At 46.8% G+C, this 22,115-nt stretch overlaps 7 protein-coding genes across 7 annotated transcripts; 3 read left to right on the top strand and 4 right to left on the bottom strand.

Annotated features, from left to right (window-relative positions):
• Positions 1-2,243: 2,243 nt before the first annotated feature.
• Positions 2,244-3,350, bottom strand: LY89DRAFT_690293 (vacuolar ATP synthase-like protein 16 kDa proteolipid subunit). The gene is made up of 6 exons (XM_018216068.1): positions 3,223-3,350; positions 3,136-3,166; positions 3,000-3,082; positions 2,828-2,940; positions 2,606-2,776; positions 2,244-2,556 (listed from the first exon to the last, which is right to left on the bottom strand). The coding sequence occupies exons 1-6, from the start codon at positions 3,268-3,270 to the stop codon at positions 2,514-2,516; spliced, it is 489 nt and encodes a 162-aa protein (XP_018063586.1). The 5' UTR covers positions 3,271-3,350; the 3' UTR covers positions 2,244-2,513.
• A 229-nt stretch (positions 3,351-3,579) lies between these two features.
• On the top strand, positions 3,580-8,326 carry LY89DRAFT_711126 (CNH-domain-containing protein). Its single transcript, XM_018217883.1, has 3 exons — positions 3,580-6,773; positions 6,823-7,667; positions 7,722-8,326. Exons 1-3 carry the CDS (start codon positions 4,043-4,045, stop codon positions 7,866-7,868), a joined length of 3,723 nt encoding a protein of 1,240 aa, XP_018063585.1. The 5' UTR covers positions 3,580-4,042; the 3' UTR covers positions 7,869-8,326.
• A 519-nt stretch (positions 8,327-8,845) lies between these two features.
• Positions 8,846-9,560, top strand: LY89DRAFT_761711 (uncharacterized protein; the record flags this gene model as incomplete). Its single annotated transcript, XM_018221556.1, has 1 exon — positions 8,846-9,560. Exon 1 carries the CDS (start codon positions 9,060-9,062, stop codon positions 9,558-9,560), a length of 501 nt encoding a protein of 166 aa, XP_018063584.1. The 5' UTR covers positions 8,846-9,059.
• A 3,786-nt stretch (positions 9,561-13,346) lies between these two features.
• LY89DRAFT_628256 (uncharacterized protein) lies at positions 13,347-14,286 on the bottom strand. The gene is made up of 2 exons (XM_018211181.1): positions 14,141-14,286; positions 13,347-14,090 (listed from the first exon to the last, which is right to left on the bottom strand). Exons 1-2 carry the CDS (start codon positions 14,187-14,189, stop codon positions 13,525-13,527), a joined length of 615 nt encoding a protein of 204 aa, XP_018063583.1. The 5' UTR covers positions 14,190-14,286; the 3' UTR covers positions 13,347-13,524.
• A 140-nt stretch (positions 14,287-14,426) lies between these two features.
• LY89DRAFT_690289 (PRP38-domain-containing protein) lies at positions 14,427-15,408 on the top strand. Its single transcript, XM_018216067.1, has one exon. The coding sequence runs from the start codon at positions 14,529-14,531 to the stop codon at positions 15,315-15,317; it is 789 nt and encodes a 262-aa protein (XP_018063582.1). The 5' UTR covers positions 14,427-14,528; the 3' UTR covers positions 15,318-15,408.
• Positions 15,409-17,709: 2,301 nt separating this feature from the next.
• Positions 17,710-18,113, bottom strand: LY89DRAFT_598214 (uncharacterized protein; the record flags this gene model as incomplete). The annotated part of the gene is made up of 2 exons (XM_018210027.1): positions 17,710-17,871; positions 17,937-18,113. The coding sequence occupies 2 exons, from the start codon at positions 18,111-18,113 to the stop codon at positions 17,710-17,712; spliced, it is 339 nt and encodes a 112-aa protein (XP_018063581.1).
• A 901-nt stretch (positions 18,114-19,014) lies between these two features.
• Positions 19,015-20,457, bottom strand: LY89DRAFT_281133 (uncharacterized protein). Its single transcript, XM_018206450.1, has 2 exons — positions 20,373-20,457; positions 19,015-20,304 (listed from the first exon to the last, which is right to left on the bottom strand). Exon 2 carries the CDS (start codon positions 20,021-20,023, stop codon positions 19,382-19,384), a length of 642 nt encoding a protein of 213 aa, XP_018063580.1. The 5' UTR covers positions 20,024-20,304; positions 20,373-20,457; the 3' UTR covers positions 19,015-19,381.
• Between the last annotated feature and the right edge of the window lie 1,658 nt (positions 20,458-22,115).

The following is a 22,115-nucleotide window of genomic DNA, read 5'->3' as shown; positions in this document are numbered from 1 at the left end:
CAGATCAGAATCTACATCCAGCCGGCAGACATGCACTTGGGATGCCCATCCGGATGATCGCTCTCTGCATGAAACGGGACTGGTCGGTCGTAGTCGACTCAACTACTAGATTAAAATTAAGGTCGAGTACCTCCAGTACCGGACGACCAGTCTAGCGGCTTGCGGTCGGCAGGAGACCTGTAGCTCAATTACTAGCCAGCTTCTCATCGTGGAGTCGTTTAAGCTTGAATTATGTCCTGCAGCGCTGAGCGAGTACCGGCGCTGTACCTGGGTTAGGAAGGTGAGCAGTGGGGGTTGGGATGGGATGTGTTGTTTGCTTTCTGTCTGTGTTGTCGATGGCCGTGGTCCTCGATCAAAGTTTGGGAACGTCGTTGGCGCGGGTGGGGCTGTGGCTGCTCTGCTCTGCTCCTCTAGCGAAGGGGATTGCCGATGCCCCTGCCCATCGTACCGTACAGTACAGCGTACCTTGCACTCCGTGCGTGCTGTTCGTTCTCTGCGGGGCTTGGCCATCAGCCATGATCAAACGGTCAACCAATGATTCCATCAGCATATCACAACGGTTTGCTCCGACGTGAAGGCATGAATCGACAGTGAGCGAATCAAAGCAGGAGAAAGTGTTGTGAGCCGGAAATATATTCTTACTGCGCATGAAAGTGCTGACGAGGCTACGTAGGGAACCTGGAATAAGGATCAGAGGTATGGGTGTGAAACAAGCCTTCTCCAACGAACGCCACCAGTCAACTGCCATCCCAAGTTTGCCAACATCAAGCTTTCTTCCTTACCTACTTTTCTGTCTGCCTCGGGAGAGGTTGATTCTTGTGGACGCGTGCGTTTGCACCGGTCTCGTTCATCGTTGCTTTCGCGCGTTCTACATTTGCCCCAGTCGAGAAGGTGGGCTGCATCTTTAGCTCGTCTCAGATTATTGTCCTTGTGGGGTTGCGATAACCTCTTGGCTCCGTTCGGCACAGATGCTGACAGGCACGGCATGGGCCCGGTAGCCTCGCTCTAATTTATCTGATTCAAGATGAAAGGAGGAGCGGAGGAGCCAATGAGGCTGTTGCTTCACTGAGAGGGGGAATCGTGGTTTTGGTCATCGTTCAATTAGAGAATAACCAATGATGGATTCTAGAAAGGCAACTCATTTCCGCAGCAAAGAGCACGACATGACTCTACGTTATTTCTCCTATTGTCTAGTTTTGTCAACGTTAAATTTCCTCATAATTCGAGACCAATGAGAGGCCTGGTAGATAGCGGATTCAGGATCCAACGATGATTCCAATAGCTGTGGCAAACGGGGTCGGGTACACCGCAGTTCACGTCAATGCCAAAGGAGCACAAAACAACTCGCCTGACCACCATCTGTCAAACGTTAAAAAAAAAACCGCCCGTTGAGCTTGGTAATTGATATGACAGATAAGATGGGAGTACAAAAAAACGTGCACTTCAAGCGTTCGCCACTGGAGAAAGATATCGCCCAAGCACGCAATTGGGTTCGACGTTTCGCATAAACTACATGCGCGGAAACAAACACCCCAAGGGGACAAGCACAGCCTTGCGTCGGGCTTCTCTCCAGGTATTGCTGCACGGTGCATCATCCGCACACCCTCCGCAGGTATTTCGAGCTGAGATTCTCGCGTGCGGCTCTAACGCCCAGATAAGGAAGGAGATTATGGCATTAGTATTGCGCCTTCGATGATCAGACTGCGGGACTGCAGTCGGCAGTCAACATACTATTTTGTTAAGCTTACTTTGTGATACTCTTGCAGTAGCTCAGTGAGCAGATCGTGCAGATGGGAAGGTGGTTCTTTGTGGAACTTCTAGAAGGAAAAGCTTATGTGATTGTACTTGAGATGAATGAGGAAGGCGTTGGCTCTGCCGGCACGCCACCATCGGATGAACTGATTGTAGGAATGACTGCATGCAGGAATAGCCTCATTTTGTTCCTTTGCCGAGGAAGCTTGTCAGCTGTGGGTGGTGATGATGCTGCGAGTAAGATGGCGATCGTAGTAGGATCGTCGAAGCCACCTTTAAGAATGCGAAACAGGAAGGAAATTGAATTTCTGCGGAATCCTCGGACAATAGGAAGAAGATGATTCAGAAGCGAGATACTCATTGAACAAGAGGAGAAGGACGTAAACGAAATGACTATCGAAATACGTTCTTGAAGGAGATGCCGCACCGAATTTTGACTTTACACTTGAGACACTCGTCGGCGTGAGCGAAACGACCTTGTCGAAATCCTCTATACGCAATGTCGATCCAAGTGGCAAGAGAAATAACAGAATCCAAAAGAAAGAAATCGCAACGAGATTATCAGTCCTCTTGTGTAGAATGCATTGTACAAGATATTCGAAGTTAGAGCTCTCCTATGGACCTGCTCTCCCTTTATACACAACCAAACTCCCAGCAATGCTCCTTCCCCGCCTCTTTAATCAAACAATGGTATTCGTACGTTTCGATTTCGACGGCTATTTTGTTCCTTGGTCTCTGGACACCATTGGGTAAATGTTGCTCTAGCCTCTGCTCTTTGTGTTGAGAATCAAGGCGACAATGAGTCTGCAAATATAAGTATGGACAAATCTAAGATATCTGAGAAATCACTCACCCATAGAGACCCAATACTTCTCCAAAAATCAGAATCAGAACCATGCCGACGAATATCCTCGATTGTAGCATGTATGATCGGACACCCATATCTCCTACAATACCGATTGCGTATCCAGCCGCCATACCAGTCAAGCCAACAGAGAGACCACAGGCAAGATGCATGAAACCGCTATTCCAATGATTAGCCATCTCCTCTACCATGTCCACTGGGTAACCGTACTTAAACAAACTATAATTCTGTGCTGGCGGCGGGCCCATATCTCCGGCAATGAGGACTGCAATGACGAGGGAGTAGACTGCGATGATACCGGACATGACAACGGGGATAAGTGACTAGTGATACATTGTCAGTGAAGTGCTCGCGGATACACAACGCTTGGGTTTTGACGAACCTTCATTATCAAATCTGGTCTGAAGGTACCGACACCCGCAATTCCAATACCCGACTTCGCTGTACCATAAGCTGCTCCGAAACCTGCAAGATTATGATGAGTGTGATGTAGCTGTATTCGAATAATTCTGACTTACAGCCAAAGGTCATTGCAGCTGCAATGCCCGCCTGCCGCAGCTGTCAGTACAACCGAATGTCAACATCATCTAAGCTTTAGCACTCACCATCCCGAAGAACGGGGCAAACTTTGGAGTCAGGTCTGAGTCTGCCATTGTGAAATACAGCTCCTAATGGACGTAACTGGACTGGGTGGAGTTGGCTGGATGGTGCAGTGACGTTGAGGAAGTCCGTGATAAGAGACCTCAAGTCTCCAAGCTCGAAAGACCCTAGTATGGATGGACACTAGTCTACTGATCACGTGAAATGACTCTCCTGGGATAAAGTGTCCTAATACACAAGCATTTCTTACCCAAAAGCAATCTATGACTATTCACTCCTCTCTAATTGTGATCTGTTCGTACTCGGCAAACAGGCTTCCACATAATTTTCTGGCACGGCGTTGCTAAATGAATGTTTATCTCCCGGACTTTACCAGATGCGACCCGAAGAGGCGCTACTTTTGGCGTAGCGAGATCGACGCAGTTGAATCGCAAGCATATCAAGAATTCCAACCTCCAAACTCTTCACGACCATCCATCATTCGTTGGGTTGTACTTCTCAACAGTACCTCAATGCGTCGCTCCCTACTCACCCCTCACTACCGACACTAGCAACGAAAGACCTGCGAACGGAGGCGGTGCTAGAAGCAATCAATTCCGTACAACATCCTCAACCTCATATCGGCTTTAGCGGCCACAGCAGTAGTTTGGTCGACATACGACGGGCACCCGTCGGCGTCGACAGGAGAGATATTGAGTTGATCTGACTTCAAGTCTGAGGCCAGGGTGGTTGCCCTCGGTGTCGTTGTGTGGGTGTCTTATCTTTCTACAGCGACTGCGATCACGCAGTCAGGAGGGACTGACTCCAACACGGTTGGTGGACAGCATGGCAGAATATCCACAAGGTCGAGGCGGTGCCCCGCGTCCAAATCAATATGGACATGCTTCAAATTTCGAACGGGAGGCAGCTTTCTCGAATATCTTCGGTGCTGCCCCTCCGCCAGGTCGTTCGCAGACCATGAATTCATCGGTAGCCCCGCCGACTATGAACCAGCCTCGTACGCAGACGATGACTTCGCAGACTTCAAGCATACAGGGTGGAATGCAACGATCTCCTCCCCCGCGGCCGCAAGATGGCGGATATCCTTCACCTCCACCTGGTAGCATGACGAACGGAGGGGGCATGCCAAATGGGTATCATCAAGGACCAAGACAGCCAGGTCCAGGCCAAGTGCAGTCGCAACCGCAGCCTCAAAATCTGCCACAGCAAGTTCGCCCAGATAGACGGCCATACCCTGGCCCAAATCGTCTCGACCCTCGAGCACCTCCTCAACCGGGTCAATATGCACAAAGGCCCCCTGCACCAAGATATTATGGAGCGAATGGTCCCGCGTTAAATTCAGATCCCTATCGCTCTCAGTCTCTTGCAAGTGTACCTCGCCCACAGATGTACTCGCCTCCACCAAATACCTACCAGCAAGCACCAGCGCAAGCGTTTAGACAACAACAATATCAAAGCCATGCTTCGAGGACAACTGCTCAAGGACGCACAATCCCAGAGAGACATGATGAACGGGCCATGTCTATGACAAGTTACTCGCATCAAGATCGGGATCAACATCAGACGATGAGTGGGAGAATTATTCCAAACAGAAGAATCTCTGCATCTGGTCCACAGGAGCTCCAGGCCAATGGCTTTGCAATTCCTGGACCACGAAGTCCTGCTACACAGACTCGGACTACCAGCATAACTTCGTCTACGACTGCGGGAGATATGAGCCGCTCTATGTCCATGGCCTCTACAATAGTACCATCAGAAAGAACAGAAAGTCTGGTGCATAGACCTTCTGTCGCCAAATCTGTGAGCAGTGCCAATGGTGGGGAGAGGAGGCAGAAATCACCCTTGGTATATCCTGCATTGCTCTCACGAGTGGGCGAATGCTTCAGAGAAAAGATTGCCGTGGGAGACAGAGAAAAGAACGAGTTGACGTACAAAAATGCCTTCAGTGGTGCGGAAGCCGTCGATGTCATATCGTACATCATCAAAACCACGGATAGAAATTTGGCGTTACTTCTGGGGAGAGCTTTGGATGCTCAGAAGTTCTTCCACGATGTTACTTATGATCATCGACTTCGTGACTCGCCAATCGAGATGTACCAATTTCAGGAGACTATGATAGACGACCCCCATGAGTCGTCGGAGGTTAACGGTGTCTTTGTGCTGTTGACAGAATGCTACTCGCCTACTTGTACAAGGGACCAGCTATGCTACTCGATTGCTTGCCCTCGAAGACTAGAACAACAATCTAGACTAAACCTTAAGCCGCAGCCTGGACTTAGACGTGAGAAATCAGACGCAAGCTTGCACGACGATAACGACGATAATGAACAGAAACTTTGGATCAATACAGTTTCGAAGGAGGTGGCTGATAGCGTTACTGAGCGAGAAAAGAAGCGACAAGAGGTCATTTCGGAGATCATGTACACCGAAAGAGATTTTGTCAAGGATCTCGAGTATTTGCGAGATTTCTGGATCATACCTCTGCGTTCAAGCAATCCTGCAATGCCATCGCCCATACCAGAGTCACGGAAGGATCGAATCGTGCGAACGATATTCACGAATATCATCGATACTCCCAGCATCCATGGAATCAGCTCCAAATTCGCTGAAGCTTTAACCGAGCGCCAGAAGAAGCAAGACGTTGTGCAATGTGTAGGAGACATCTTCCTTCAATATGTACCTGCGTTCGAGCCCTTCATCATTTATGGTTCCAACCAGTTGGCTGCGAAATACGAGTTTGAGAACGAGCGGTCGCTGAACCCCTATTTCTCAAAATTCGTCGATGAGACAGAGCGAAGGAAAGAGTCTAGAAAGCTTGAGTTGAATGGTTATTTGACAAAGCCGACTACTCGACTTGCTCGATATCCACTTCTGCTGGAGAATGTTCTTAAGTACACCGAGGATGGAAATCAAGACAAAGTCGATATTCCCAAAGCCATGAAGATGATTCGAGATCTCTTAAGCAGAGTGAATGCAGAGTCTGGAAAAGCAGAGAACAGGTTCAATTTGAAGCGCCTTCATGAGCAACTGCGATTTCGTCCATCCGAGCGAGTTGATCTCAAACTTACCGACCCTGGTCGAGAGTTGATCTACAAGGGCACCCTAAAAAAGAGTCCTACCGATCCAACTGACATTCATGCCTATCTTTTCGACCATGCTGTGCTATTGGTACGCATCAAGATGGTTGGCAAGAAGGAAGAAGTCAAGGTTTATCGAAGACCTATTCCTCTCGAGCTGCTATCAATTCGTGAGATGGAAGAAGTCATGCCCAAGCTTGGTGTTGTGAAAAGGCCTTCGTCGAGTTTGATCCCTGGTGCCAAGACAGCGACACCCGACCCAAAGAAAGATGGCTATCCTATTACCTTCCGACATCTTGGCAAGGGAGGTTACGAATTGACCCTTTACTCGGTGACTGCAGCCGGCAGAAACAAGTGGATGGAACACATTGGGGAACAACAGGCAATTCTCAGAAAGCGTGGCGACTTTTACAACAGGACCATTTTGTCAAATGATTTCTTCTCGAGCATGAACAGAGTCAACTGCGTGGCACCATTCGGTTTGTTCTTGGTGATGTATTATGTTTTGACTTCGCTAACCTACTATAGATGGAGGACGCAAGTTGATCTACGGCACCGATTCGGGTATCTATGTTTCGACAAAGAAAGATGCTGGAGCCAAGCCTATTCGTGTACTAGATGCGACTAACGTCACCCAGATCGATGTTCTGGAAGAGTATCAATTACTTCTGGTCCTTTCAGCCAAGTCACTCTTGTCGTATCCCTTGTCCGCGCTCAATCCAGCCGAGCCTGCATTGGCCAAACGCCCAAAGAAGATCCAGAGTCATTGCAATTTCTTCCGGACTGGTATATGCTTGGGTCGACATTTGGTGTGCTGTGTCAAGTCTTCAGCCTTGTCTACTACCATCAAGGTGTTCGAGCCCAACGATGCAATGTCGAAAGGCAAGAAACAGAAAGGCTTCAAGATGTTCAACAGCGGTCAAGACGAACTCAAAGCCTTCAAGGAATTCTACATTCCAACAGAATCTTCGTCTATCCATTTCCTCAAGTCGAAACTTTGTGTTGCCTGCGCCAGAGGATTCGAAGTTGTATCGCTTGAGACGTTGGAAACACAGTCTCTACTTGATCAAGCAGATACCTCGTTGGACTTCGTGGCTCGGAAGGAGAATGTTCGACCCATTCACATCGAACGTCTCAATGGCGAATTTATGCTCAATTATTCCGAATTCTCTTTCTTTGTCAACCGCAATGGTTGGCGAGCAAGACCTGATTGGAGAATTGATTGGGAAGGCATGCCGCAGAGCTTTGCTCTATCTTATCCTTGGATTCTGGCTTTTGAGCCGAATTTCATCGAGATCAGGAACATTGACACAAACGCCGTTCACATCGTGCCGCATCGGAATATCCGTATGCTACATACAAGCACGCGGGAGGTCAGCGACAATCCCATCAATAGCCTGACTTTGGCTAATACTGACGATTCACAGATCATATATGCATATGAGGATGAAAAGGGTGACGATGTTGTGGCTGCCATCGACTTCTGGCCTGCTGGGCGCAAACCTGAAATAGCTCCACCTCCAACAGGACCTGATCCGCATCGGGATCACCCCCAGACCTCATCACGGCACTAACCGACACCACCCTCTCATCACATCTCATGATGAGGAAAACGATCTCAGGATGGCATCTCTCATATGACAACTTTTCGTGTAGAATTGCATAGCATGTAACCCTTTTCTCGAAATTTTAGCAGCAGCAGCAATGCTTTACTTGGTCTCCGTGTTGTGTCGTGTGCTGGCCACGGTCTCTCTTCTTGTTGGGACTTCGTGCCTGACTTTTTGATCGTTTGATGGTGGAAGCTCGTCCGTCTGTCTCGTTTCTCTTTGCTCCTAAGCGACCGGCGTACGTATCATTGAAGGGAATTCAACCAATGCAATGCTTTTATTTTCTGGTTGAGAGGAAGATGAAGTAGTGAAGGAAGGAGGGAGAGGGAGGGCATAATATTACGCTTTCTGTGTACAGTGCCAGTGTAGTCTTATGAATAGATCGTGTATTGTCTTGTTGATGATTGTGTTTTGGTGTTGTGTGGTAGAGTCGTAATTCGTGGTTCGGCTTGGGAAGACCTCTTTTGTTCCATCTCGTTGCTGCTCCTCGTATCTGACGCTGGCATCGTATCTACCTTACCCCTCTCATCCCCACCCTCAATAACCTCCGTTCCGTCGCCAATGCACTGGTCACGATTGCTCTTTTGAGACCGCTCGTTTTACCGTAGCATGACCTCGAGACCTCCCGGAATAACCAGTCTATAACTACCGCTATCCAACCCTGTTGTCGCAGCGTTGTTGCCTAGTACAGGCCGTACCTCCATATATCCTAAGAGACCTTGATAAGTGCTAAAAGCCTTCGGATGCCACGTGAAATGAAGAGTCTGTCGGATAGGTAGCTTGGGTGACTTCTTGTCTAAATGTCAGTCTTGTCTTTCTTTTGTTCTGTGCTGTTTTCTGTTTGGAGTTTAAGGATGAGCATCTATGCTCTTCTCGCTCTGCTTTGCAATAGCCATGTCATTGGTGAGGACTTGAAGCTACCTCGTGATCTTTGACTTCTGTCAGTTTTCTGTTGGCGCTCTCGCGAGCATTCCTTTTGATCAAGCAGTTCTTTCACACTTTGTGGCGTTCGCGGTAAGCCGGTTCAGCCTTATGTCCCATCAAGTATATCATACTTTAAAAGTCAATTCGCAAGAGAAGTTTAAAGTATCCAACACCCCAATTCAGTACTTGCCAACTTAGTGAAAGGTATTGCCTAAATGAATAGAAACAATTCAGATGAATATCTCTATCGACAGTTTGGATGACTTTGCAGCCTCGTCTGGAGCTCCAACACCAACTCGAAGTCGAGCTCCATCGCCACTCCGAACATGGGGCGAGCTCAATTCTTCTCCAAGATGCCGAGCCCTAGACATGCCAACGAGTCAAAGAGACGCACCGAAAGAAACTGGCAACACCATTGAAGTCTTGACTCGAATTGATAGCAGGCGATCGACGAATCGGCTCGCAGCAAGGGGTCAGGAGGAGCTTCCAATACACAGCACAAGCCAAACCTCAGAGCGATTCTCCAAAGCGGGTGTGGGTGTGATGTCGAGCACTGGAACACAGACAGGAGATACTTCAAAGTCGGGAGATAATCATGTGGATGCCATCGAGGGAGATGAAGCAAGGCCGAAGAGGGGAAGGGGAGTGGAAAGGGGGTTAGTAAAAGACAGTGCGACTCGAAAATCAGCTCATGGAACTGTTCATGCGGGAAATGGGAGAACTTTAGGGAGATGATAAGACTTAAGCTTGTCTGGTTCTTTGAGAGCAGAAACAGGACTCGATGATTGATGGACGACTTGATGCTATGAAGTTTGTCTTATGGAGATTCAATTTGAACTGGTATTGGAGCCTCGTTTTGATAAGCTTTGACATACGCCGGTACTTTCATAGGCATCTGAAACTGAATGTAATGAATGACTCTTTGAATATTTTGCTAGTATGACTAGTGTTGATTCTTATTCAGAGGGGGCTTTGGAGTCAAAATCGAGCTTCTTCAGGAGTGCTATCTTTCTACTTCATGGATTCGATCACTCCTGGCTGAGTCATATTATGTGTAGAACGCTAATTGGCACCCAAGACCGGAGCCACATGTTGACCTTCACAAGCTTTGGGAGTTGCGTGAGGTCGAAGATTGGTCCCGTGTGGTTAGCGATGACTCCATCCAAATAAGGCAATAGGACAATTCCCCGTAGGTTAGTTTCCTTCCTCGAGAATAAGGTATTAAACTCCATAAAGCGCGTCTTTAGCGAAAGTGACAAAGCTAGGTAACAGAGAAGAATCCGAGTCTTTGAAGCGAATCGGAGCCGAAAGCGCAGAGCTGGCTCAAAGACATGTTGCGGCACTCTTGGCTTTGGGTTCTTTTCTGTCTTTTGAACTTCGAAATAAGATCGAAAATATCAAGTCCAATCGATCTTCAGAAATAAAGACAGCGCTGAACCCAGTCAACATTAATATTAACAAGAGCGTATATCAAGAAGATCATCAATCAACACTTCTCAAATTGGTTGTGATAACGCAGCTCAATTGCTCGAATATTTACACAAAAATACTCCCTAAGGTAACCCCATCCCCCCCAAAGGTTCCCAGCAGAGACATCCTCTCAATGTCTGGAAAAATCATGGACATTCAGCCCCCTCGGAGCGGAACATCTGCCCTAAGCGACCAATAAAAACCCCAAGCTACTAGCATCGCACAACGTCCCTTATAGAGTTAAATAAGCAAAAGTTTGCCAATTGTTAGTGACTCTAACTTTCACGCGTGACGCGGTACCACACTGCATGAGCTGATTGTATGAGATTGGCAGGATGAAACTACTAGTTAGTTTACGGAAAGAGGCCATGTGGTGGCATTGCTTGAGCTTCGGTTCGCTTCGTCTGGTGGCTCCTCAGTCTCACTACGGTGGGTCTTTCTCTTTTGTCTTGTTTTACTTTTGGGCTATGTGCTGTGAAAATGTTGTTTTTTTTTGGCCTTTTTTGGCGTCGCTAGGCGAAGGTTTTGAGGCAATTCGCGAAAGGTCGCGATGTAAACAAAGGTAAAAGTAGAATTAAGCGAGGACCAGCACACACTGCTTTATCAATTGAGGCTTTAGAATTACTTGAAATAATATTTCCAATTCCTATGCATTTCAATCCTCTTTTGCTTCATAAAAAGCAGTCACTTGCCTGCCACCAAAATCCGCGGCGAGAAGTTCAAGAACATGAGCCTCTGATCCCCCCATCGTTCGATAGCAACCTCAGTCTCGATTCTAAATATCTATGTTTGTTCTCTGCTCATATTCTCTCGCGACTTCGATCCGCGCAACCCGCGACGATCGCTTCGCTTTTTTCGAACGCGTCCGATAAGGACCTTCAAAATCTTTTTTAGTTTACTTTTCAGATATGAGTGTGGCATTGTCCATTCTGTTCGTGATCGAAAATGAGCTGATAACCTTTCTAGTGTTGATTTGGAATGCCACTTTTGAAGGCCTTAAAAGCGACCAAGCCTGATTCATCTCATGAAACTCTCATTCACGATTCATGTTGTCATAGCTTACCCAAAGAGAAAATACCACTAATTTGTATACTGAGAGGAAGTGATGTCGTCTTCTTGCGCCTCGCTAAGCGAACGCTTGCCGAGTTTGCCCAGCAACAACCCCTTTTGCAGGAGCTTTCTCCGTCGAAGAACAAGCGAATCATGGCGTAATCTAACAACATCTAGGTTCCTTTGTATCACAATAGATAAGACTACATGACTCAACTTGTTCATAATATCCTGGAAAGAGGTTCGAAGACAAGCCAATTCTGCTTTCGAATCAGCTGACCGCGATGCGATGAGAGCCGTCTTAAATTTCTCAGCGAAGTCGCACCCCGTCTCGAGTTTCTGCCATTTGTGTACACTGAAATCAAATCCAGCCATCTCAATTATGATGTGTGTCACGCATTGGATCGGTATTGTTCCTGCGACCGCTGAAGACTTGAATGCTTCTTCGAATTCTTCAGCCGAGACCTTAACCACAAAGTGGAATGTCAAAAGTGGAAGCTGTCCCAACCTCAGTTGATATCCTTACAGAGCTGCAGTTGCGACAGTCTGGACCACGATTGACTCAACAAGGATGCTTTGCTGCCCAACGTTGGTCCACATATTGATGTGGAACTCTCACGTCATTAATGCGGCAACCATCACCGACTTGCTTGAGTTGAAAAGAGCATGTTGTAGAATGAACGCTCGGCATGTAAGGCGAGAAACAAAAGGGTCGCGGTGAGTGGATTTGGAAATCGAAAAGTTTCGGGGAATAAATCTAGGGTCAACCTGTCAAATCCATATCGAGCAATGCCGTTTGAGGATCACGACCTAGGGTTAAGGACTCTAACCTTCTTCTCAGGAACATAGTACGTGTGATTGGACTCTCGGCAGGATCCGAATGTTCATTGATCCTGATCTTGCTGCACAAGAAACATCAGAACCCAAACATCCGATGTTCTTGGGCCGAGAGTTGTTTCAAGTCCATGCATCGTCGTTCTGGACCCTCGCGATACAACAGCTCCGCAAAAAAGCTGCATGCGAAACCTAAATGCTCGCCGGTTGAGCCCCACTGACCACCAGATCTCCCTCATCCCGCATGAGCTGGATGCCTTATTATTAGATATAAGACTTTGGTCCACAATAATGATTCGGGATCGGACGTCGAGTTGCTGAAAGCTGTGACAGTTCGCGCTCGGTCCGTCGTTTGAATCCTTCCCATGCAGACAAACGACGTCGCGGCTTGAGAAGCTCGACGGAATGCTTCTCGGGTTCTTCGAATCAGCGTCTGAAATGGAAGGTGGCCCGAATGCATTGATGAGGTTAGCTGTGGTGCACATCATTTATATGCTGAGGCTGTTTGATGAGCAGGTCTTGCAGATGCATTGATTGTGAGGAGTTGTCTTAAGCTGGTAGGTACCAGTGTCAAAGATTCAGCTCCGGCGGGTACCTTGGACCGAAAGATACTTATTCCAGTGGGAGGTCCTCTGAACCCTTCAAAGACCAATTTATCAAAGATCGACATTCCATTCATCTCAAGTCCAACCTTATTCGAACTACCCTGTCCATCATGACTTGCTATTGTGCCAACTATTATGTATGCACATCAACGTATCACCTTAAGCTCTAGTCTGACTCTACTTAGGGCTCGATCAACTGCCACAACACTGTCACCAAGTTCGGTGATCGTTGTGCTCTCTGCAATGTAAGACTTCGTGTTGTCGTTACAGAGATTGAGCTGATAGTAGACTGCAGTCAACACAAGTAACAAACTCTGGTGCAACAACAAACGGCTTTACCCAAGGCAGTGACCAGTGGGCCGAGAACGTTAGACGAGAACAGATGAGGAGAGAGGAAGAGAAAACAAGGCGAGAACGTGTTAGCCGGACAACTTCAGGAAGAATAAGATAAAGGTCTCGAGGATTGGATAGATTGTGATTTAGCGGGTTAGGGCGGCATTTTGATTCAGGCGTTTAGAATTGGAGAGGGACAAGAAATTAGGACGATAACGGCGAAGTACAGGACACAAGTCTTCTATACCTCATGGCTGGGCCATGCTAGACATACAATATCATCATAATATACATCAAGACATTTCTTCGTAATCCAAACAGCCCAAAGCATTGAACGCCACGCATATCCCTTTAGCGTCCTTTTCGGTAACCCGAGCAGAGCAGCCAGCCATAAAATATATCCATGATCACCACATACGCCTTCTATATCCCTTGAATGATTCTCCTTCTCCATCTGCCAATATCTGCTCTTTGATCCGCCTCCTCCTTTCCGCCCGGCTCAACTTCTCCTCCTGCTTCTGTGCTTCTGACTTTTGGCCATCATTGTTAGTATTCGACGCCGATTTCTCGTCCCCCATAGGTTCTTGTGCTCCATCCGCTTGTTGTGCTTCCAAGGCTTCCAACTGCTTCTTCCTCGCAGCTTTCTGCCACCTTGTTGCCCCAATCATATCCTCGTCGACATTCTCCTCTACCTCAGACGCTTCGTCCGCATTCTCTTTCGATTCTTCCTGCGACGTTTCTTTGACCTCAACTTCTGTCGCAGATGTTCGTTCTTCATTTTTGGGAGGCAACACTGGATCTACGATCACATCGACCAGATATCCATCATCCCTGAATTGCGGCGGCAGAAACAATTCCGGTCCATTTGGTGGCGCTCGAACGAGTTGTGGTTTTATGACAGCTCGAATATCGCGCACGGTCTGTTGTTGAAGGACATAGCCTGCGAGGAACAGAGCTGTTGTGAAGAAGAATACTGTTTATTCTGTTAGTCTGTTTGGGCGATGTGGGAGAGGGAAAGCCAACCGATAAATGAGGATATTGCGATTGAAACTTGCGAGGAAGTGAGAAGCATTTTGTGATTTTCCGTGAGCGCAATTATTGAATCATAGACTTTCAATATAGATCAGAGTATTGGAGCAGCATTGAACAGCCTAATTGCTTGATATATGATCAATACTCTTGATTGCGTTGCGCATGGAAATCGGTGGGGAAGTAAACATAGCAACCATTCTAGCCGAGCAACAATCTTATCGCGATTTGAGCTTCATCGAAATCTTTTGACGACGAGATTCCCATCTCAGACTACGAACCACAAACACAACACTATTCTTCTCGACTTCTCCTCAACTTACATCCAACTACCTACATACGTACAGCAAATCTCAAGAACTTTTCTCCAACGTCTGCAGCCATGGCGACTCATCGCGCAGATGAAAAACGCTTCCTCGACGAGCGCGGCTCCTCTGGTCCCCTCGCCCCAAATGGACTCAACCCCGCCACAATAATGGAAAAGCCTGTCCGCGAACGAATCGTCGACTGTTACTTCTGGAAAGACCAATGTTTCGCCGTCAACGAAGCCGATATCGTAAACCGAGTTGTGGATCATGTCCATTTTATCGGGGGAACATACGGAGATGCGCAACGACCGTCGCCGTTCTTGTGCTTGGCGTTCAAGTTACTACAGTTGGGGCCTGGTGATGATGTTTTGAGGGAATACTTGGAGTTTGGGGGTGAGAAGTTTAAGTACTTGAGGGCGTTGGCACTGTTCTATGTGCGGTTGACGAGGCAGGCGAAGGATGTTTATTTGTTTCTTGAGCCGTTTCTCAAGGACTACAGGAAGCTGAAGAGAAGAGGCAGGACGGGGACAAGTTTGACATTTATGGATGAGTTCGTGGACGATCTACTGGTGAAGGAGAGGGTTTGTGGTACGACGCTTTGGAAGATGCCGAAGAGAGAAATACTGGAAGACTTGGATGTCTTGGAACCTCGAATCAGTCCGCTGGGTGATATCGAGGATCTGCTGGAGAGTGATGTGGAAGAGGCTGATGGGAGAAATGGGAGAGAGGATAGTGAGGATGATGACAGACGAAGGGCAAGTCCTGGTTCTGAATTTGGTGAAGTCACGCCTGAGAGAGATGCTATGGACGTTGACGAAGGTGAGAAAGAAGTTGCCAATGGTAACGATCATGATTCATCATGATCTCAATTGTTATATCTTTCAGGCGAACGGCGTTCGGGAAATGGTCGGATGGTATGTGGGATATACCCTTGTCTCAAAGCTGTATCTCTGGAATCAAAAGCTATCATTTCCATGGTATTCGAAGTTCTCTTTGATTTCTGCTCCTGATGATATTGTGCCGTATCTTCATCTTCACCCAAAAGAGCCAAGCCAAATAGTGGAATGAAGCTGCTATGTACAGAAGTCCAAGTTGGTTGGGCTACTAGGTTCCTATCACCGTCAGACGAAAGCCACAATGCTCTTGGATTCAGCTTCAATCCCAGACTACCATATAAGGTTAAATAAGCAACTCCTTCCAACTTTAGTCAAGTTGGCCGAGCCGTCAAGTCAATTTACGCTATCAACTTTCAAGTAACTAACAGCGTTACAGGATTCGACCTACGACAACACACGACAACTACTCTTCACACCTATACAATGGCACACTATTGTAAGAACATCGACAGAATGGATGACTTCAACATCCCTAGTCCAGAACGAACTGCTCTGCTCGAGCGGCTACACGAGTCAATTGGCAAAGTACCCCCTCACTTCTGAGCTGCATGCCAGATCTGCGATCTCGGTGCCCTCGAAAAGTTGGTCAATTGCGGGCGCGAATATCCCAATATCCTTAGAGAATTTACTCTTTACACCGCTATAATAGCAAAGTATTGTAAGTAAAATACCTTTATTCGTCAATTCTAGCTAACAACAACATATAGGGGGTCCGTCTCCTCCTAAAGCACAAAAATCGACGCTGTCCAAAACAAACTCATCACCTACTACTCCACCTACAAAGAGATAGCACTAAAAACACAACGTCGAAATCGGATAATTAAGGACCTAGCTACAGAAAGAGACAGACTCCGCTGTGTCTTAACAAATGGTGGTGCGGTAAACGTTGCTCATATATATCTGTTTCACTCAATTTCACGCCAAAACGAGTTTAGGCAACGGGCTATTTTTCGGAATTATTTGCAGAACTTTTAGTCTAAGGAAAAAGTTGCTATTTAGAAATCAGAACTCTTTTCGGCAAATATATATAAACTTGGTATTAAAATAGTTTATAACTTTATTATATTGTCGAAAAATACACATAATATATAGGGCCGAAAAGTATTTGCACTCAAATTAATTTTTAAATTAGACAATGAAACTACTTTAAAAGTGTAGTTCTTTTAATAAAAAAAAACAACAAAAAGCTCAAATAGTAATAAATCTCTTAACTACGCTATTTTTAACTAAAAGACTTATGCAAAATACAAACGTCTATAGGGTTAGTAGTTCTGCAACTATATAAGGAAAATGCGGGAAAGAAGCTCGGTCTTACAATTTAATCTAGTAATATTTTCACCCTTCGAACTAGCAACCTAAACACACAACCATTACCTAGCTTCACACTTCTCGAACTACAATAGTTTCTCTAGCGCGTTATAAGCATAGCGAGTAGTGCCGATATTGATTGGCCATCTCTGTCAGACTCAGGCTCGGGTATCGCAGACGAGGAGGTTCCAGATCTTAAACCTGATAATGGGGAGGATTTGTTTTCCTCTCAGCCGGTGTTGGGTTCCCCAAAATTGTAGGTAGATCAGGGATATCAAACACGAAGTCGAGAGGATTTAGTCTGCCCGAGTGCGAAGCTTTCATTGTAGGGCGCTATGCTGGACTATGCTCCTCCCACAGAAACCAAGATCTCAATTCTATTGAATGGCATGGCAAGATCATTCAAATATCCAACGCCATGCACAACTTGCTATCCCCGTATGTCTAGGTATAGAATCTAGATCGACAAAGAAGTAGGGCTATCCACATGTTCACTTTTCTCTCGTTATTCTCCATTATTCTTCGTACTTTCCACCCACAATAGGCACGGTGCTATTTTCCAACTTCTCTTTCAGGTACTCGTACACGATGAATGTTACAGCCTGGCCTGGAGCTACACGCATAATGCGTGGTGCAATATATGTATCGTCAGCCACAACGTACCGTTAAACGCCTCGACAAGTATCGTGCCTGATAGTCAGGATGGGACCGAGATCTAAAACATCAGTATGGCAAAGGCCAGAGAATGCTGCCTTTGGGGAACTAGAATGAGCTAGCAAGTGAAAACAAGTTCTGGATGTTCTATTTCCTGCCGAACCTTGTCACATGTTAGTTGTAAGTTCTGACATTATGTTCCTAGGTTGGGAAGATTGTCAGAGACTAGTCTGTCACATTCATGGATGGGAGAAGGAGATTTGTTAGAAGTCCAATGCAATTTTTGCCGCAAAGTCACGCATCTCAATACCACAGTCCACCCCAGAAGCTAGCTAGCCAAGAAACATATCTCCGTGTATCAAGATCTCTAGGAGACTGGATACAGCGTGGATCGCATCTAGCAGCTGTCCCATCTCACAATGATGTTGTAGTGATCCGAATCGAACAACTGCCCACCAACTATGATACTATCTCCTCCATTCCATGAAGAGCAATCATTGATCATATCGCTTGCATAGGTCGCAAGGTAACCGCAATTGGGACAAATAGTGTAGCCGTTCTGCACCAGATCATTAGTATTTCAAGGAACGCCTAATGTCTTTGTGCGATATGGGACAAACTTACATCGTTGCACAAGAAGATGGCAGAGTTCCAGGAGCAGGAGATGCGCACGCAAGAGGTGGGTCCGACACAGCAACCGCCTTGGAGGCCCGAGAGGTAGTTGATTCCATCCTGGATCAAGCCAGCATCAGCGTTACCCCAGTCTTGACCAGGGACTGGGATGCACAGTGGAGGTGGCATCTTAAGAAGTTAGTATTTGTTGAAGTCTTCATTCAAGAGGGTTGTGAACATACCTTATTGCGAGCCTCGATGCTACGGACAGGAAGACCAAGATCCTCAACACTGCGGGCGAGGAGGCTACCATTCTGGGCATTGTAGTTGGCGACGACATCAGGGTGGAGTGCGGTGAGTTGAGAATAGATGGACTTAGATGTGTCAGATTAAGTCAGGTTCAAAGAAGGTGAAGAATACATACCTCGGCGGTACCGTTCAGTTCAACTTGAACGCCATGGATAGTACCCTTGAAAGCCAAATCATCCTGGGTGTAGGCAGTATCACCGGCACGAATAGCCTTCACGCTGAGGCCAGGGATGCTGGCAGCGAAGATCTGGATCAGAAAGTTAACAAGTTTCTGCTGCTTTGTTTGGGAAGAGGAAAGTCACCATTGGGACGAAGGTGACCATCAAGGCCAGAAGATTCAAGAGAGTGACAGCCATTGCGTGACAGGAGGAAGGTTGACTTGGTAGTCGAAGAAGATAAGTTTGGGGGTTTGTGATAGTCAAGAAGATTATTGCCGAGTAGATGTTCTAGTGCTGCGGACTTGAAAGGTTGATGGAGAGAGGGTTGTAGAAAGCTTTGTTGAATTGGAAGTTGTTTCGAGTTTAAGTCAAACTAAAGGCGACTAGGCTAGCGCTTTTTCATCGACTGATTTGTGTCTGTGACTGTGAGGCGCCAGCATAGTGAGTCAAGCAAGCTTCGAATTCGCTATTGTCCGACCAACCTTGCCCAGATTCACCACTTCCATGCTCAGATGCAAGCAGTGAGGGAAGAAAGCACAAAGTTTCACAAGACGCGGATATCTTCGGAGTCATCCTTGCTCAAGCCACCATTTCGAGGAGTCATCCTAAGAAGTCGTTCGCTCTATCGAATTCGAACCACGTTAAGAGATGTAGTTCTTTAAGGTCATCCACCGAAAGGTATGATGAGATAGAATAGTAGACTTCTATTGAATGTAATAGGTTGCGAAATTTGGGATGTAAAGAGCCCTCTCCTCTAATCAATCGAAAGAATTAAGTGAGACCTATGATCGTCGTCGATCCGAAGCCAGATGCACAACGTGAAGATTGACTTGCAGCACAGAAATGAAAAGGCTGTAAGAGTTCAGAAGAAATAGCATGTCCAAGTGAGATATGAACACAATATGCAATAAAATATTGATAGATAGCATCAATATCTACTCTGTTAAGATGTCTTTACACCTCAACTAAGAGGGACCTACCCTCCTGGGATCATGGTCCTCCGAACCCAAACCTATTCGACAACTTCCTCCTATTTCCGGTTATAACCTCTTTCCTAAACCTCTTCCAATTCTTATCCCTCTCTTCCCAATCACTCATCTGCGCAAGAAGCCAATCCCACCTCTTATCCTCTCTCTCGAGAACACCCCAACCGTTCTCTTTCCTCAATCTCTCTTGCCGATTCTGTTCTGCAGCCTCCTCGCCCACCAGGTATGGATCTTCATTCGTTCTGATATTCTTCGCTCGTTGCTCAGCATCCATCTTCTTCTTTATTTGCGCTATCCCATCCTCTCCATTCAAGGCTGCTATCAGCAGACAGGATTGTTGTTGTCGAGTAAGGTTCGAGGCTCGGCGTTGCGCGATGCGCTGGTAATGTTTCGTTGTAGGATTCGAGGTCTGTGTTTTTGACCAAGAGGAGATTCGATACGCGTCTAGTGAGGGATTGGGGTTTGCGGGAGGTGCAGGTAATGGAGGGATTGGAGGAAGGCCTGTTCGAGGTGGGGAAGGGGGAATTGTAGAAACATAGGTCGGAGTGTCGCTAACGTAGGAGGGTGCTGCTGATCTAATTGAAGCAGTCTCCAGATCTTCCGTTGTTATAGGTTCATGAGGGACATACGGTGGTGGGTGTTCCATGCCGTTCAGTTATGTTGATGTTCGAGGTGGCTTCGCGATAGCGTCTGTACGAATTGATGTGAATTTGGAATTCTCCTTGTCGATAATATCAATGTCCGCTACAATTAATCCACCGATATCAGCTTGATCAGCGGTGCATCTAAAGTTCTGACATCAGATACTCTGAGGTGATTGATATTCAAATAGAGGTGAGGTGAGGTTGACAGCGTTCAATGCGGTCTAGTGCGGCTTTGGCGGGGTAATTCGGGTATTTCAGCCGGGGTTAGTGGAGCAAAAGAGCGCTTCGGCGTCGTTCAACCGGTTATGGTTAATATTCATGCCTTAGCGACACAAAAAGGGGGGGCCTTACAGCCGAAATGGCTTGGACCTACGATAGTGTACCTCGTACGATGCATGCAGGAACATGGGGAGACTGTGCTTGACATTTGACGTTCATCACTTCCTAGTCTTAGCCATATTCTGAAAGGATGAATGATAGCTAGACTTCTTCGAAGACAATTAGCTTGAACCATACTTTGAAGTTGTTATTCTAGTAAGTGAAAAATGTTCTAGATCACTTGGTGGAGATGCTTGTGATGTCAAATAGGAGACAGAGGAGAACAGATGTGGAGAAATAGGACAAGGAAAGGATCAAACTCCCCGGTCTAGAATTATACAATGGTCTTGACAGACTAAGTCGAGGAGACTTCTATTGTCGGAAAGATAATCATAGCAACAAATTCCGCGCTCGCAGAAGAGTAGCTATAATTGATATCCGAACCAGCTTTACCCTGTAGCTTCCGAGGAATAATTGACCCAGAATCATGCCTGACATCGGTTTCAGGGAGGAGATGTGCCTAGGATGTGATGTGAATTGTACTCAAGTTGGACATGAAAGTGGTGTAATGATTGGTTTCCCTCGCTCATTTTCAACCTCGTAAGTTCTCGGACATTGTACTTGTTTACTCGTCACATGTTATTGTCTGACCTCGAGGACTAACATCACACGAGGCTTAAGTACGAACTTCAAGTCGAATTTTTTTCAAACTCCGTTGATCCGCCAGAGTATTCGTATGCTGGGGTCCATTATGTTGGACGGGAGGACGGGTATCGGACGGTTTCAAAGCAGGTGAGCATGACTTGAGTGCCTAGCAATATACTGGTACGCCTGAGGAGCAAACATGTGTTGTCATGATACTTGTCCCATAATTCCCGTGGATCGAAAAATAAGCATGACATCTCGGTCTTGTACAGGGCGTGCTGTTTTGACGGGGGCGGTTTTGCCATCCTCGAAGATGTATATTTGTTCCACCGAAATCCATCGCTAAGGCTCAAAGAGCCCCTTCATGACCACCACTCACGTACTTCTCATCGTTGTTTGGCCACTGAATATCGCAAATAGCGAGATTGGAAATCCACATTGCCCGACGTGGGTGTTTGTTCATGATGGCTGCAGATATTCGAATGTCCACATGAGGGATGCTGTCCGAAAATAGCTCCCTTGAGGTGTGCTGGGGAGAGCTACGACTGGCCAACCACGACATATTCATCCGGCAGGAGGCGATAATCCTGCTGGTTCATGTGGAAGACGTGCCTCTGACGCGTATGACACCCGCAACGATAATATGTGTATAGGCCCCCAATTCCGAATATAAGTATGCGTGGTTCCCATGTTATTCCATTTGAAGCTCATTTCGGGACCAGATTCAAGACCGCATGTACCCAATCTTACGCCGCTCCTACGAGGTCGACATTGGTACTCGGTGAGGCCACAAGAGCCGCAAGGCTGCAGTCACGGCTGTCTGCGGCTTACGTCCAGATATGCAGACGGCTCAGAGACAAAGGAGGCCGTTCGGATAAGATGTCCTTTGGTATCAGAATGTGATAGGTTGGCATGTTCATGCGCGTCAGGATGCGAGGTCGAAGGAGCCACGCAATCTTGCTCCCATGGTCGTTACCCGGCTTCGCAGTATGCAGATTCGAAGGAGACGAATGGTGCCGATCGAACGTTGATGCATGAGTGCATGTGGAAATTTGAAAAGCGTTGAGGATGTTGTTGCTGTGAATGAACAAGAGAGGTCCCAAGATCTTGGACGATCGAAGGCTGTGAAGC

The sequence above is a fragment of the Mollisia scopiformis genome (assembly GCF_001500285.1).
Source record: "Mollisia scopiformis unplaced genomic scaffold LY89scaffold_29, whole genome shotgun sequence".
NCBI classification, from domain to species: Eukaryota; Fungi; Ascomycota; class Leotiomycetes; order Helotiales; family Mollisiaceae; genus Mollisia; species Mollisia scopiformis.
The sequence above is the reverse complement of the archived record's forward strand: the minus strand, read 5'-3'. Positions and strand labels throughout refer to the sequence as shown.

Excerpts from the sequence above, each read along its gene's own strand:
- LY89DRAFT_690293 (XM_018216068.1), bottom strand. The coding sequence starts at position 3,270 with ATGGCAGACTCAGACCTGACTCCAAAGTTTGCCCCGTTCTTCGGGATG. Across the intron at positions 2,941-2,999 it reads GACCAGATTTGATAATGAAG|TCACTTATCCCCGTTGTCAT; the intron begins GTTCGTCAAAAC and ends ATGTATCACTAG. Across the intron at positions 2,777-2,827 it reads CAGAATTATAGTTTGTTTAA|CGGTTTCATGCATCTTGCCT; the intron begins GTACGGTTACCC and ends TCATTGGAATAG.
- LY89DRAFT_711126 (XM_018217883.1), top strand. The coding sequence starts at position 4,043 with ATGGCAGAATATCCACAAGGTCGAGGCGGTGCCCCGCGTCCAAATCAA. Across the intron at positions 6,774-6,822 it reads CAACTGCGTGGCACCATTCG|ATGGAGGACGCAAGTTGATC; the intron begins GTTTGTTCTTGG and ends AACCTACTATAG. Across the intron at positions 7,668-7,721 it reads TACATACAAGCACGCGGGAG|ATCATATATGCATATGAGGA; the intron begins GTCAGCGACAAT and ends GACGATTCACAG.
- LY89DRAFT_628256 (XM_018211181.1), bottom strand. The coding sequence starts at position 14,189 with ATGCTTCTCACTTCCTCGCAAGTTTCAATCGCAATATCCTCATTTATC. Across the intron at positions 14,091-14,140 it reads CGCAATATCCTCATTTATCG|TATTCTTCTTCACAACAGCT; the intron begins GTTGGCTTTCCC and ends CAGAATAAACAG.
- LY89DRAFT_690289 (XM_018216067.1), top strand. The coding sequence starts at position 14,529 with ATGGCGACTCATCGCGCAGATGAAAAACGCTTCCTCGACGAGCGCGGC.
- LY89DRAFT_281133 (XM_018206450.1), bottom strand. The coding sequence starts at position 20,023 with ATGGAACACCCACCACCGTATGTCCCTCATGAACCTATAACAACGGAA.